The sequence below is a fragment of the Zalophus californianus genome, chromosome 8 (assembly GCF_009762305.2).
Source record: "Zalophus californianus isolate mZalCal1 chromosome 8, mZalCal1.pri.v2, whole genome shotgun sequence".
Taxonomy (NCBI): Eukaryota; Metazoa; Chordata; class Mammalia; order Carnivora; family Otariidae; genus Zalophus; species Zalophus californianus.
This window is the reverse complement of record NC_045602.1, coordinates 39,951,958-39,966,617: the sequence shown is the minus strand read 5'-3', so window position 1 is coordinate 39,966,617 and position 14,660 is coordinate 39,951,958. Positions and strand designations below refer to the sequence as shown.

At 55.4% G+C, this 14,660-nt stretch overlaps 1 protein-coding gene across 1 annotated transcript in view; it reads right to left on the bottom strand.

Annotated features, from left to right (window-relative positions):
• Window positions 1-587: 587 nt before the first annotated feature.
• Window positions 588-14,660, bottom strand: part of POLR1A (RNA polymerase I subunit A) — a 74,731-nt gene continuing 60,658 nt past the window's right edge. Inside the window, exons 25-34 of the mRNA XM_027621343.2 lie at window positions 14,163-14,330; window positions 13,137-13,272; window positions 12,523-12,680; window positions 7,629-7,755; window positions 6,199-6,306; window positions 5,117-5,416; window positions 4,051-4,251; window positions 2,759-2,876; window positions 2,086-2,250; window positions 588-1,703 (exon numbers count right to left, since the gene is read on the bottom strand). Coding sequence (XP_027477144.1) covers window positions 1,603-1,703; window positions 2,086-2,250; window positions 2,759-2,876; window positions 4,051-4,251; window positions 5,117-5,416; window positions 6,199-6,306; window positions 7,629-7,755; window positions 12,523-12,680; window positions 13,137-13,272; window positions 14,163-14,330 — 1,582 coding nt within the window. The 3' untranslated portion in view covers window positions 588-1,602. The remainder of the gene's footprint in view (window positions 1,704-2,085; window positions 2,251-2,758; window positions 2,877-4,050; window positions 4,252-5,116; window positions 5,417-6,198; window positions 6,307-7,628; window positions 7,756-12,522; window positions 12,681-13,136; window positions 13,273-14,162; window positions 14,331-14,660) is intronic.

The window sequence follows — 14,660 nt, the reverse complement described above, 5'->3', positions numbered from 1 at the left end:
GAACCAGTGAGGTGAGTGTGTGATACCAGATGGGCAGCCTGGGGATTCCTGGCCCACCACGATGAGCAAGCTCTGGAATATCTGCTTACAAAGCAGGTGTATCCTGGGAGAGAAACACATGGGAAACGGAGGTGCCCAGGAAATGCACGGATGGATCGGGCAGGAAGGGCAGGCATCACCTCGCCTCCCAACACAGGTCTAACTTCAGTGTGCTGTGTGCATCCCCTTTCTGTATTCTGGGCCTGCTCCTTTCCCTTCGTACCTTCGGTGCCTGAGTGGGGCCGAGCCACGGGGGCCATGCAAGCACGCTCCTTTGTCCAGTGGGTTACCTTGTGATATCCCGAGGAGCCCCCCCCACCCCAGTTCTGGTAGGAGTGGAAATTATTGAGTTGTAAACTGGCCCACTACCCCAAGAACACATGCCTTAACCTGTGGCACAGGATTCCACCGTGCCCCTGCTTCCTGTGCCCCTCAGAGGCTGTGCTTATTCCTCTGTACCCAAGCCCCAGGACGCTGTGGCTGCCGCTCTCCCCACCGTGGGCCCAGCATAGGGTGGACCTGTCACGTGTCTGGAGGGAGCAGCGTGGTCACTCTCCCCGAGCAAGGCCTCCCTTTCCGCCCGACACACACGGGTCCTTCCCGTTGGCTTCTCTCTCCTGGCCACGGGGGCAGAAGCTGGCTCAGGAAAGGGGATGCAGCAGGGGCTGCGCTCTCCCCTACGTCCTCTGACAGGAACAGAAGGGACCCAAGACGTGACTGTGCTGAGAAATCACAGTCCTGGACTCTCGGATCAGAAATGCAGAAACCACAAACCAAGGGAAAAAACAAAAACCGAAGTCTTTTTAATTTCCCCCCCCCTCCCAATAGCTAGTTCCAGTGATGTTTATTAGTCAGCCTGAGCTGGAATAACATTAGACAAAAATAGAAACAGCCTCTGGTTTTACAAAACCTTTGTACAAGTCCTCTGATTTTCTATTCATGCCAGGGTCCCCTGCTGTGGTGCCAGAGGTCAAGGGAGGCTGGGCGGCCCAGGGGAAGCAGGGCCCGCAGAGAGGGTTGCGGGCCTCAATGCCGAGAGCAGAGCTGGGTAAGATAAGCCAGGCAACCTGTTCCAACAGCCTGGCTGGTGACTCGGGGTTCTACGTGTGGGGCCGAGCTGCCGGGGCCCTGCCCCGGGTACAGAAGCTGGGTGGGTAGAGGCGTGGGCTTGGCCCTGAGCGAACTCTGCCCCTTGGAATGGCGAGAGCCCCCCCCAGGAATCCTGCCTGCAGTCACTGGCTGCTCACAGAAACAAGAGCTCATCTCCCTGCCTCAGAGGTGCCGCACAGGGGAAGGGCTGGCCACGTGAGAGGGACTCAGGGCACTCAGTGAACACTGCTCATAACCCGAGATGGGGAAGGCCAAGGAACGCTGCCACTTTCGAGTTGAAGCTGGTCCAGCCCTGAGGCCAGCTGCTTTCACGGCCCCCCGGCATCACTGCCATGCCCCGCATGGCCACCTTGGCCTCCGTTCTCCCGGGCCTCTCATGGGACGGGCAGGCCAGGCCCACCCCCAGGTCCTCCTGGCTGTCCTCCAGGCCTGGCAGATGGTAGGCGGTAGCCGCTATCTCAGGGGCTGCTTGAGCTCGAACAGGCCTGTCCCGCCCCTGACGACTTTCCCGACCACGAGGCAGGCGGAAGGGGACCTCAGCTCATCGTGCGATCCTGGGAGACACAAGAGCAGTTGAGGTGGTTAGGTGGTTGAGGGAGAAGTTGGGGTGAGGTAAGGGGACGGAGGGGGCTCAACAGAGGCTGGGCAGATGGGGCATCTCAGAGGCCAGCAGGAGGCCCTGAGTCTGGGAGGCCGATGTGGTTCTGTGAGGTAGCTCTGCTTGCAGAAAGAGGAAGGAAGGTCCTTCCCCCGTTCCTTCAAAAGGGCAGAGATAGCTTTCCCATCTACCGCCCACCCTCCCCAGCTGCCTCCTCAGTGAGATTCCAAGATCTCACTCATGTGGAAGGCATGTGGAAAGGTGCCCAAGAGACCAGCCTGTTTGCCCAGAGCAGACTTGGGAGAGGGAAGGCCAAGGGCACCCGCCCATGCACTGACCCAGCATGGTGGCCTGCTTCAGAAACTGGAAGCTGGTTTCAAATGTCATCTGTTGCAGAGGGGAGGAGTTTGATCGGATCCCAAAGCGATTCAACGGCTTGTACACGCCCTCGAAGCACATATAGTCGGCGACCAGGGAGAGATGGCGGGGATCGACCGCAATGCCTGTCACATCGGCAGCAACACCAGGAGGGATTATGCAATGACAAGGGGACAGTTGGGACAGTGTCACCTGACACAAGCCAGCTCAAAGGCTCAGATGTCAGACCCCCAGGCTCCGCTTCCAGCTCAGTCACCTATTCGGTCAGCTACTTAGCACCCAACCTCGGCGGGGCAGTCCCCCTCATCCCTGCCCACTATCAGTACAACCCACTCACTCTCCGCTTCTATCCACTAGCCTAGGAAACAGACTCCAGACTTGCAGCACTATTTCACTTGGGAGCCCAAAACTTGAAGGCAGGCTGGGGGCCACGTCATCAGGCAGGAGCTTCCTCAGAGGCCAGATGAGAAACAGGTCGGCGGGGAGGAGAGGTCCTCAGTGACAGGACTGAAACCTATCCTTCCAGGTCACTGTCAGAATCTCCCACAGGCCACACGCTCACTGCACCCATATCCCTACAGAGCTGGCCTGCCACGCTGGCATCTTTTGAGCGCTCTCCATGGCCCCTCTTACCGTACACAGCAAACACGTCCCTGATCTCCTTCTCGATCACCCGCAGTGCGGCCTCGATGCCGTAGGTGCTGGCCATGGCGTGAATGTCATTGGAATAGAGGCGGCGCAAGTCCAGAACCTAGGCAAGAAGGAGGGCCTGAGTGGGAGGGCCTGGCCTTCTGCTCCCTTCTGTTGGCATGACCCACCCCGGCCGAGCTCGCGCCTCGTCTGGTAGTCAAGCACAGCTGCCGACGACGTGGTCCAGGGGTGGCCCAGGATTAGCAAAGGGGGACAGTCCAGGCAGAGCTGTGGGTGGCCAGGCCCCAAGGTCTGTCTCACTGTCACCACCAGAGCCCAGAGATAACTTGGTACCCACTTCAGGTCAACAAGAAGAAAGATATTTCCTTATTTAACATATCGACGTGTTTCCTAGGATTGAAACGTCCTTCGGTAGGCGAGGGAAGTTCTCCAGCAGACACTTAAATCCCTCTCCAGGGTGCAAGGGGCAGTGGTGGGGCAGCTCCGGGGGTGGGGGTGGGGGGCAAGCCGGGCCTTGTCAGGGGCCTGAGGATCCAGTTCGGCTATTCTGGAGGCCCCAAGGTGGCTGTGCACTACGTCATCCCCACAGGACACGGTGGAGACCCCGGCCTTGTTTAAACAAATGCCACAAGAATGACAGAGTTCACCCTCCTGGGGGCTGCCTCTCAGGAGGCACAAGCCCACCCTGCTCTGTTCTCAAGGAGGCATCTGGGCAGCAGGGGCTTCTGCAAGGCAGCTGTTGCGGGAGGAGCAGTGTTCCAGAAAGGGAGAGCTTTGTAAGCTGGGTGCAGACCCAGGACGGTGGGCTACAGGGGTCCCAGCACCTCGGTATTCTCTGGGGGAAACCCTTGTGCCCAGGGATTGAGAGCATCTCAAAAGGTCCTGGGAGACACAACGAAGCGGGAGAATGAAGCAGGAGGAGCAGGTGGGACAGAGCAAACTGCGACGCTGGTCTGGGCCACCTCTGCTCCCAGGGCCCCCTTTACCAGATGAAATGAGCAGCTCCCAAGCCAGGAATTCAGCAACTATTTCTTACAAATCGACTTTGCGGAGGTCTTAACTTCAAGGAAAAAAATTTAGAGCCAAGTGAGTTTGAGAAACCCTGGGTTAGAGAACATTAAGCAGGTTTCTGTACCGCCAAGTCTTAACTAGGCTAACGTGCATGGCAGATCCCAAGGAGAGGGCCCAGGGACCTCACCACCTGGTGGCCAGGCCCCGAGACAGCGTGGGGCCTCGTTCTCGGCCAGCGGGCAATCTGGAGAGGGGACATGTACCTCAGTGTATTTGAACAGCTCCGGCAGGTTGATTCCTTCAGTGTTTAAGACAAGCTCCTTCTCATTCTTCTTGGTGGTGGTTTCATTGAGGAGGCACCTTGTGATGCCCTTGGTCGCGTAGACAACAGCACTCTGGGCCAGCGACACTACCAGGGAGCTCATGTCAAAGTTAATCTTCATCAGAGGGAGCTTCACTGTCACCTGCAGGAGGAAGGAGGTTTGTGCCAGGGGAGGGGGCTAGCCCCAGCCCTGAGAAGGAAGCAGAGCTCCCCCGCAACTGGCTCCCCAGGTGACACCTTCAAAGCTTGCTTAGCAAACACCTTCGCTGGGGGCAGGTGGCCCTGTGCTGGGGTAGGCTGGGTCTGCACACGCAAACACTTGGTGGCATAACGGACCACACAGAGCAGCCATCTCCAGTCACCCAGACGAAGGTGACACCTTCACAGATGCTGCTGAAAATCCTATCTGCTCAACAGTGCCCCTGATAGCCTTTCGATCACCACAACGTGTCACAACTGTCGTTTCCTGTGGGTAACCTGCTCAACAACTCTTATCTATGTTGCCATTTGGGAACCACTGGACTGGATCAAGGCAAAGGACAAAAACATCAGTCTAAGCGTAGCTGTGTAGGCATCCTAACCAGCCAGCCTTTACAGGACCCGCGAAGTTGGTGGTTGGTGACTGGAGGCCGTGGGTGTGAAGAACTAGTGCACTCCTGCCGGCCTCCGTACCTCCAACTCTGAGGTACGGTAACTCGGTAGTACCGAGGATGAGTGAGGTGAGATGTTTAAAAGTACCCACGGGGCCCAGCCGATCAGACTCATGCATACGCACTGTTCTTGAAGAATCAGAAAGAACTGGTCCACTAGGGGTTTGAGTCAAATGCGGAGGGCAGTGAGGTGGGGCAAGAGGGTTCACAGCTGTCCCCAGATCCTTTAAGGGATCTGGGATGGTGAAGAGAACACAACCCACTGCCACAGACCCCGCATGCCAGCCGGCGGCATGGGGAGGAGCTCGGCAGCAGGCCCCTCGCCGGGCCTCTGCGGGGGTCGCGAGCGGTACCGACCTGGCACCACAGGCTCTCCTCGGAGTCATACTGGTAGTCCTCTATGAACGGGTGCGACTCGCGCACCGCCTGCACCCGGCGCTCCACGGCCTCGGCTCCCTGGGGCTCTCTGCTGCGGGTGGACTTCCGGGGCTGGGTGAGGGGGGCGGCAGGGGGCGAGTCCTCCTCGCGGCCTGCGCCCACCTCTCCATCCTGCTCCTGGGCCTCGTGAGCACCGTTCGCAGGGGTGAGCTCTTCCTCCTGCATGTCCTCATCGTCGTTATCCGCCTCCACCTCCTCCTCCTCGCTCTCATAATCGACCTGGCAGGGGATGGGGTCCCGTCTGTGTCACCTGGGCCCCCCTACCTGTCCGGACTTTGCCTGCGGAACGAGCGCGCCTGCGGAGGCCGTATCTGACCGGCCGCACCCAGGCCCCTCCTCCACCCGGCCTGGGCTGCCTGCCCTCTGTCCTGGCGGCCCCTCCCCTGCCAATGCCAGCCCCTCAGTCCCAACTCCCAACGCCTCCACCCTCCTCGAGCTCTCTCTTGCCTGTCAGTTTCTTCAGCCCCTCTCAACTGCCCTCTGTCCTAGTGGCAGTCCTGAGGCTGGTTTTTGTTTCTGTTTTGTTTTTTAACGATTTATTTATTTGAGAGAGCGAGCGCGCGCACGCAAGCAAGCACAGGCAGGGGGAGGGGCCGAGGGGGAGAGAGAATCTCAAGCAGACTCCCTGCCGAGCCAAAACCAAGAGTCAGAAGCTTAACCGACTGAGCCACCCAGGGACCCCCCTGAGACTGGTTTTAGTGTATTTTCATTGTAAAAACAAGAGGCAGCCTGACTTCACCTCCTTGCAAAAAGCCTCTGGGTCCCTGAAACTGCTTCACTTCAGAGCCAAAGGGCAGCCCGGGGATGGCCCCTGTCTGATTCCTGCCCTGCAAACTTTATCTTCTCCACCGACACATGTGCCGGGCAGGCCAGATTTGCTTCAAGGTTCCTAATGGATGCCAGCATGGTAATAAGAGTGTGGCCATACATGGCAAGCGACTATCCTGCAGGTGTGACAGGAGGGATGTGACACCGCCCCTCACCCCAGCCAGTCCCCTCACCTCCTCTTCTTGTTTCTCTTTGCGTTTGGCATCAGAAGCATCAGCGTCCCCCTCCTCGGCCTCAGCGTCCACAATGGGCCCCTCTTCCTCGTCGCCCTCCTGTTCTCCCTGGGGTTTGGGGACAAGGAGGAAAAAGACGGGCTCCAACACCCAGTGTTTGGTGAATCCACCCATCTACCCATCCATTCCTCTTGTTTGCTCACTCATCCACCCAGCCACCCACCTGCCTGCCCATCCAGCCATCCGTTCTTTTTACCTCCACATGCCACCCCCCCACCCACCGTTCCTCCTAGCCAACCCACCCATCCATCCAGTCCCTGCTCTGGGCCAGCCCTGCACCCCCTGCCTCCTTCTCTTCAAGCTGCGTTTTCACATGTATCACTTGCAAAATCCTGCATTTTAAAAGAAATGTCAAAAACCTGAGAAGGCTAAGTCATTAAAAAAAAAGTGGCATAAAATATTATTCCAAATATTTTTTTTGCAGGTAGAGATGAAGACAGAGGATTGGCTTGGTGGACTACTGAGTATTTTAAAAAACCAGACATTTACACCTTCTGATCTTGGTTCCTAATTTCTTATAGTCTTCTTCTGAGTGCCTTAAGGACAGACTGAGCAGCCTTCCAAAGACCGTCCATGCCCATCTGTGCTCGAGTTAGCCAACTGGGAGACCTCCCGGGCCAGAGACCGAGCATTCTCTTTGGTCTCAGCCAGGCCCTCACTGTCGAGGTGAGGAGAAAGGCCCAGAGACAGGAGCAGACATAGCTGAGATCACAGAGTAAGGTGGGGGCAGTACTCAGTCTTCACTGAGCCCCTCCCTCCCCCCCCCCCCCCCCCGTAAGGCTGGCTGCATTGGCACAGCTACTGCCACGTAGCTGAAGCTGCTGCTGGCTCAGATGATGCTGAGGGACCTGCCCCACACTGCCCCGGGTCTCCTGGCAGATGAGGTATCATCATTCCCGGACTGTTTTGCCTCCAAGCTTTTCCCTGGCTCCGTCCTTTTTTATTCCTGCAGCCCAACTTCCCTGCCAGTACTCCCTACCAGTACACCTGATCCAGGAAAGTCAAAGAAAGGTAGAGCACATGAAACCAGGAAAAGAATTCGAAAGTCCAGTGGGTACCAATACTTTGAGCCTATCCTCAGGATAAAAATCACTTATGGAGCGGTCCTTGGGGACACACAGGTGGATGACCCTGGGGCCTCCCCTAAGGCCAATCAGACCAGCCCCCGCCGTGGCTCTGTCAGCATGGCAGATAAATGATAAGGTACATGGAAAGAACGGCCAAAACCAGGAAGGAGCTTGAGGAGTGCTGAGAACAATCCCAGAGCCTTCCCACGAGAGAAGACGAAGGCAGCAGCTACCCTATGGGCTTCCAGCCCTGGGACCCTCCCCTGTGCTGATCCCAGAGGGGGCCCTGGGGGACTCACTCACCCGATTCCTCTCCAACTCCCCAGAGTTGTCTAGATCCCGCTGGGTAGCTCTCCGAGTGTTAACACTTCTGAAAGCTGAGGCTTTATTATTCTTCTTTCTGAGGGATTCCATCAGAATCTTAAAGAACCTAAAACAAGAAGAAAGCCGTGCGGGCCCGTTCCGTACCCTCCCCTCCTTGCGGGAAGTAGAAAGTTCTATCTGAGGGTCTTGTAGCCACCTAAGGCCGTGTCAGGGATTTACACACGAGACAGCGATCCAACGTCTGCTCTCGGCCCACTTGTGCCCCACCGCTGTTGCTGAAGGGCAGAGAGCACGTCGGAGAGCACACTGCTCCACAGCCCAGCAGGCCTGGTCGGAACACATGTCCCGCCACTCCGTAGGTGTGTACCTTTCAGCATGACAGTCACCTGAGCGTGAAGTCCCTCATCTGTAAAATGTGCGTACGAGTATGTGCCGTGCGGTCTTGTCTGAAGGCTTAGGCATGACCCCCTGTCCGAGAACGGTCACAAAGCCTGGCGGAGTGGGCGGTCCGTAGGTGGAAGGTGCTAGTGAGGCTGTGGCCAGTGTCTGATGGGGACAGAGGACCGACCCTACAGCAGGAGGTGGGGGTCCAGGCCAGGGCTAGGACTGTTCCCGGCCTGTCCCCGCAGCATCTCCAGAAAGTGGCACAGCTTGGGCCTGACATCTCCGTTCTCTTTGGGGTGGGAGCCCTGACAATTTGATGGAAGAACTAAGATGTGCAAGAGTTCTTCAGAGTTTTGAAGGCAATGATGACTTACTTTGTGGCCATAAATCATGTTGATGGGTTGGAACCAAACCAATTTAAAAGAACCAACTTACTGCAGAGCCTAGGGGGCCTTTCATGGCCCCTTGCCTCTTCCTTCTGACTTTTCTATTTTTAAGCTCCCTTAAGGCCTCACCCCACCCCCCGCTTCTTTTTTTCACATAATCTCTTGCCTGTCTTCTTCTTCAGGCCAGAACAGCATGCCAAAATGGATTGCTTTTAATTATATTAAGTATCAGGTCCCTTAGCCAGCCAGCCAGCCATCTTGTACTGTCTCAGTGCCTATAATGTGTGTATCAGGTGCCCTGGGAGCAAAGCAAGGATGAAAATACAGAAAATACAGGAGTGCTGTCTTAAATTTAAGTAGGCAGGTCAAATATTTACTGTTTGGTTTATTAATAGCAAAAGACAACTGTTCTTCCTCCTCGTTATACATATATACTTTAACTTTTTAAAAGTTGTGCATGGTTTTGCTGAGGTTTCTGCCTTTGGCAGAAAAGTCTCCTCACCCACCAATCCAGGGAAAAGCCTGGTCACCGAGTGCTGGGGATGGGGTCAAGGGCCAGATGAGGGAAGGCCAGGCTTCACTTGAGAAGAGGGGGTGAAAGAGAGGTTTCTGGAAGGCCAGGCTCTGGTTCAAGTCTGCATTCAGCCAGAGACCGGGGAGGAAGGCCTTGATATCATCTGTACGGTGGGACATTCCCACCCCGACCTGAGCCTATTGCACAGTGAGGAGAGGAAACGGGACAGACAGGGACGTGCAAGCCCCAGGCCTGCTGCCTCCCTCCCCTCAACAGGAGCTGTTCGCTTCCTCCCACTGCTTGGGGGCTGCTGCTCTGACTCCTCAGAATCTCTAGGCCGGTAGCTTTGCGGCCGGCTGTGTCACCCCCCAAGGCTCCCCTGACCCAGCACTCCACAACTGGCCCTCCCCGCAAATGCCCATCTGCTCCCCCCAGCCCTGGTGCATCCTCTTCCAGCAATTTCCCCAGCCCCTTCTCTACCTGTTGGAGCTGCACCCAACCCCCAAGTTTGGATCTGAGTGCAGATGGAAGGCCCCAAGGAGACCTTCCCTAATCCGCCCCTCGCTGGGACTCCCTTTTGCCCAGCCTGCCTCTTTCAGTGAACAAAACTGCTGGAGAACATGAGAGAAGGTGAGGAAGCAGAATGAACCCTGACCGGTAAGCGGCAGACACGTTACCAGTGTGCCAGAATCCTCCTGCGGGCGCACACAGTTTGCCTTTATGTGATTCTGCCAAGAGCAAGGGAGCTGAAGGCCCATGATGGCGGCTCTGTGCAGGTTTTGTTGTTTGTCAGACGTTGGAAACCAAAGGGTACAAGAGGGACAGGCTGCAGGGACACCTCCCATTCTACAGAAATGATCGCCAACAGAGAATATGACCCCTGGCTGTTTCCAAGAGTGCCTGGCAACAGCTCCAGCACCTGCGGCTTGCAAAGTCGGCGTCACAGAAGCCATAACCGCGCACTGGCAGCTTGGTCGTTTCATGGCTGGGGACAGGAGGCCGGAACTTACCACACAACTCCTAGCTCGGGGGTCTTTCTACTTCACCACCCCCGGCCCACCTTCCAGATGACAGACTAACATCCAAAGTGACAGACGTCGGTACAAATACTTAGAGTTAACCTTCAAGGCTTATACATCTCCATCTAGAGACGTGCCTCTGAGTTTCTTTTTTTCCCCTTCTCCAATCTATTGTCAAAATAGTCTCATGGTCTATAGCTGGGAGAAGAAAAGGGAAGGGAGGGAGGGAGGGAAGGGGAGTAGAGAGAGGAAAGGAAGTGGAGGAGGTGGGGGGAGGGAAGGGAGGAAGGAGGGGGTTGTCACTCTTGGGAGCACACTGACATTCCCCTGTGGTCTGTTAAGAGGCCTTAATGTGGCCGTTCTGCTGCCCGGGCCTGTCAAGGACAGTCCAAACCACACCCCGGTTCACACACTGCTCCTTCTCTTGTCTTTGGCCCAGTCCACTAGAGTCGCGGAGTAGCTAAGAGCTACTGCACATGGCTTTGTTTATCACAGCTTTTCAAGTGCACCAGCAAATACAAACTAGGAGCTGAAAAAGTACTTCACTTCTGGGAAGAAGCCAGGGCTGTCCCTCATTAAGAAAAAAAATTTTTCAAAGTGATGGATTTTTCAATTTCCTGAGATAATATAAGTAGAAAGAATTCTAGGGGCGCCCAGGGTGGCTCAGTCATTAAGTGGCTGCCTTCGGCTCAGGTCATGATCTCAGGGTCCCGGGATTGAGCCCCACATCGGCCTCCCTGCTCAGCAGAGAGCCTGCTTCTCCCTCCCCCACTCCCCCTGCTTGTGTTCCCTCTCTTGCTGTGTCTGTCAAATAAATAAGTAAAATCTTAAAAAGAAAGAAAGAAAGAATTCTAAGCACAGCCTGGTACCGGCCTCACACTGCCCTACCGGCGTGGCAGGCTGAAGTCCTAGGTGAACAGAAACAGGGCAGACCATCCAACTCCGCCTGCTCTTGATAATTCTCAAGAAGCCATGTGATCCTAATTCCCATTTCTCAGAAAAGGGCTGCCTGGCCAGCACAAAACATGTGGTGCTCTTGGGAGTTATGTTCCTCCAAGTTAATTAATGAGCCGGCAGGCTGGAGACACGTCTCCTGTGACATGGCCCAGCATCACGAGAGCACTGGGTCTGCCTGGTAAAAGGAACCTTCTCCCCCCGGGCCGATGGCAATGCACGTGTTCCCCAAGGCCTAGCCAGCAACAACTTCACCCAGGCTCACGTAAACTGGGACAGGATCTGCCTGGCAGCGGCCCCCTTCCAAGGGGATGGGTTCCCCTCCAAGCTCACCTGCCATAATACCCACCATCCTGAACGCCACATGTTTGGAGGGCTGGCCTGAAGCCAGCTCACATCTTTAGGTTAGAGGGAAGAAGAGGGCCAATGGCAGAGCAGTTGCCCTCTCCTGGCCATGCTGCGTCCGTGACTCATCTATGAATGTGCATCACTCAGTGAAGGTTGGTGGGATGACTGAATGCAGTTGGCTCTGCCTCTACTTTACCCCATTGGTTCTCCATTTCAGGGAGGCTCCGGGAGGGCCTGAGAGCTGGTCTAGGTTACAGGCAGTGGTTGGTGGTCTGTGACCGAATCCTACTGACAGATGGGATCTATTTGGGCCTTACCAAGTTTCTGAAAATGGATGAATTAGTTGCTGGTATTTAAAAATTAGAAGACTTATTTATAAAAGCAAAAGCAAGCAACCAAATAACCAAAGACCAAAAAAAAAAAAAAAAATGGGGGTGGGGAGGGAGAGGCTTTTGGGTTTTTTAAAATCAGAAGATCTGACCACCCTGACCCACATTCCTGTTCCCCCAAGGCAGGTTCTGCACTCTCCAGCCTGCTGGGGGCCTCCTGGCCTGCTTCACTGGCCTGTCCCCTGCGGGGCCCTGCAGCCATCTGAGTCTGCACGGCGTGATCAAGGGTCAGTGGGTGAGTCTGAAGTGCTTCACTGGCTCTTCCTGGCTTACCTCAGCCCCGGCACACCCACCACCCTACTCCTATGTACTCAGCATGGTGGCCTGTGCTTTTCAGATGCCCAGCAGTAACTTGCACTTGAGAGAAGAAGGATTTTCTTTCTCCCTACCTGTAAGCAGCTGCCGGGAACCCCAGCTATAGACCTGGGGCTTAAAAGCAGCATGCCATCGGCATACTGCCTGTTATTAAACAGAATATAAATGTATTGGGAACCACAGAATGTGGCCTGGAACATCTTCTCAAAAATCACCCCCACGAGCTGGTCTGCCCTCACCATAGCACCACGGTGACAGGGCTCCATCCTCTTTCCAGTACACATATTTCCACATCTGAAAGCCTCCAAACCCGAGAAGACAAGACTGACTCGTCAACCAGAGAGAAGAAAAGTCACAGGAAGTGGTGTGTGGTGAATGCAGTCACACCCACAAGCTGGATCAGGAGAGAGGTTTCCAAACTGGGCTGTAGGGCCTGCTGTTTTCCCCAACATTGCCCTTGAAGGATGCATTTAGACAAATGCGTCCAATCTCCAGGAGGCCTATGGCCTGGAGCACTCAAGGCCCACGACAGAATCGAACGATAAATGTAGCTGGAGTCCTCACCTTGTTTCCACAAAGTGCAGGATGTCCTCAGGTCTCAGGCACTTCTCCTGCTGGTAATACGCATGTGGCAGGAACTGAAACCTCAACTGGTACACCTGAAACTTGTCCTGTTTGTCTCCGATACAGAACGACTCCTGGACATCAATTTTCTCCAACACCTTGAACCAGATGGACAGAGAGAACCCAGCTTGCCTGAGTCCCAGGGGACTGTGCATGACAAGTGGGTTTTGGGAAATCCAAGGGTTTAAGGGGTAAAAGCAGGGGCCACAGGCCAAGTCCCCAGAGAAACCCAACTGAGCTCTGCCAGTGTGAATCCTCAGGGGACAGGGGCCCAGAGCCGGTAGGTCACCTCCAGAGACGGCCCAAGGCTATAGGCAGCAGACTCCAGCAGGGCTGGTAAGCTACCGCAGGAAGCATTTTCAAGGCACTCGATAATGCTGCAGAACTGATGATTACTTTTAAAGCTTACTGGTTCCTCCCTGCTTGGCACCTGGCAGAGAAAGCTTCTCCCTCATTCGTGGGAGTCTGAACAGTCAGCAAATTCTGTTCTTCACAGATGAAGATGCAGGAAAACGCCACCACCCAGGGCACAGCCAGGTCCAAGAGACAATTACCTCCCCTAAGCATACTCTGGTGAGTTGCTTCTTCAGGCTTTTCACTCTCTTCAGTGCTTTCTTGGTGTTGAACACGGGCACGCTCATCATGGGCGTCTTGATGTTGGCACTCGCCACCATGAGAATCTCCCTCAATCTGTCACAGAATAAGGGCACGTCTAATCACAAGAAGTACGCAGATTCCCTACTTGTGTGAGGCCTTTCTTATCAAGATTTTAGAGCTCTTCAGGGGTCTGAGAAGCCTGGGGATCTTGCAAGGAAATATGCTGGATCAGAAAGTCCCACTTCTGGCCCTGTGAGCGACAGCAAGTGACGCTCCTGTCAGTTTTTAGGACAGGCTAGTATTATTCTTGTTTCCTATCACCGGTGCCATGCCCACACTGGATGCTTACTAACAGCTTATGGAATGAGAGATGCGGGGATGGGTAACGTATAGGCACCATGATGCTCCTGGCCTTGCCCGTGAGCTCTGTCAGCCGACACAGCCTACCTGCATGGTGGGCCCTGGCCTCTTCCCTTCCACAGATGGAGGGTAGGGAAGCTGAGGAACCCAAATCTCTCTGCTAGAAAGTGGCAGGGCCAGGTATTGAACGCAAGTGGGTCTCCCACTCTTTCCTCTTTCCCAGTGGCCATCCTCCTGCTGTAGGAGAACACGCTTACCGGAAGGGCCACTGTAGGTCACAGTCTAGGTGAATGGTCCTCCCGGAGTTAGGCAACCAGGTGCATGGGGCTTGCTAATAGCCTCCGTTCCTGAGTCCTGACCCCAGGAGTGTAACTTCACAAACATCCCAGGTAGCTGATACAGGAGTTGGCAGAGGGATACACAGAGATTCTAAGAGGCCTGGGCATGGATCCAGCCAGAGAAACCAGCTGGGCTCCAGAAAGTCCAACCCTAATCCCCATTTTTGACGAGATGCCCACTTCCCTCCCCTCCACCCTCTCTCTCTCTCTCTCTCATTAAATGACTTCCTCCCCAGGAGTGGGCTTAGGACAGACCCCACCCTATGCACCCCTGCAGCCCCATACCTTGGGATGCCCAGGGTGACGTTCATCTCGCCTCTGCCAGCAAAGTGGAAGGTGTTCAGGGTCATCTGCGTGGAGGGCTCCCCAATGCTCTGGGCGGCCAGCAGGCCCACGGCCTCACCCGGGTCACACAGTGAGCGCTGCCACTTCAGCTGCAGCAGGGTCCTCAACCTGAAATGGGGTGGCAGGTTGGGATGGGGCACAGGTTAGGAGCTCGGACACCACCTGTTAGGAGCTGCAACACCACCCAAAACCAGGGTCCATGGCACTATTAGCTCTCCCTCTTTCTGGACTTGTTTTTCCTAGGCAAATGATCCTTCTAATCCTTAAAATCCCTCTACTGACCCTGGGATGACCTAAATGACGCAGTACAGATCCCAGGTGGGTGACTGAAGCTCTAGATGTCCATGCTCGGGCTACTCATGTTTGCCCTGAGGACGTCACACACCCACTCGGCACCAGTCACGGTGAGCCCCCTGAGCAGTGAGGATTTCCGAGCCT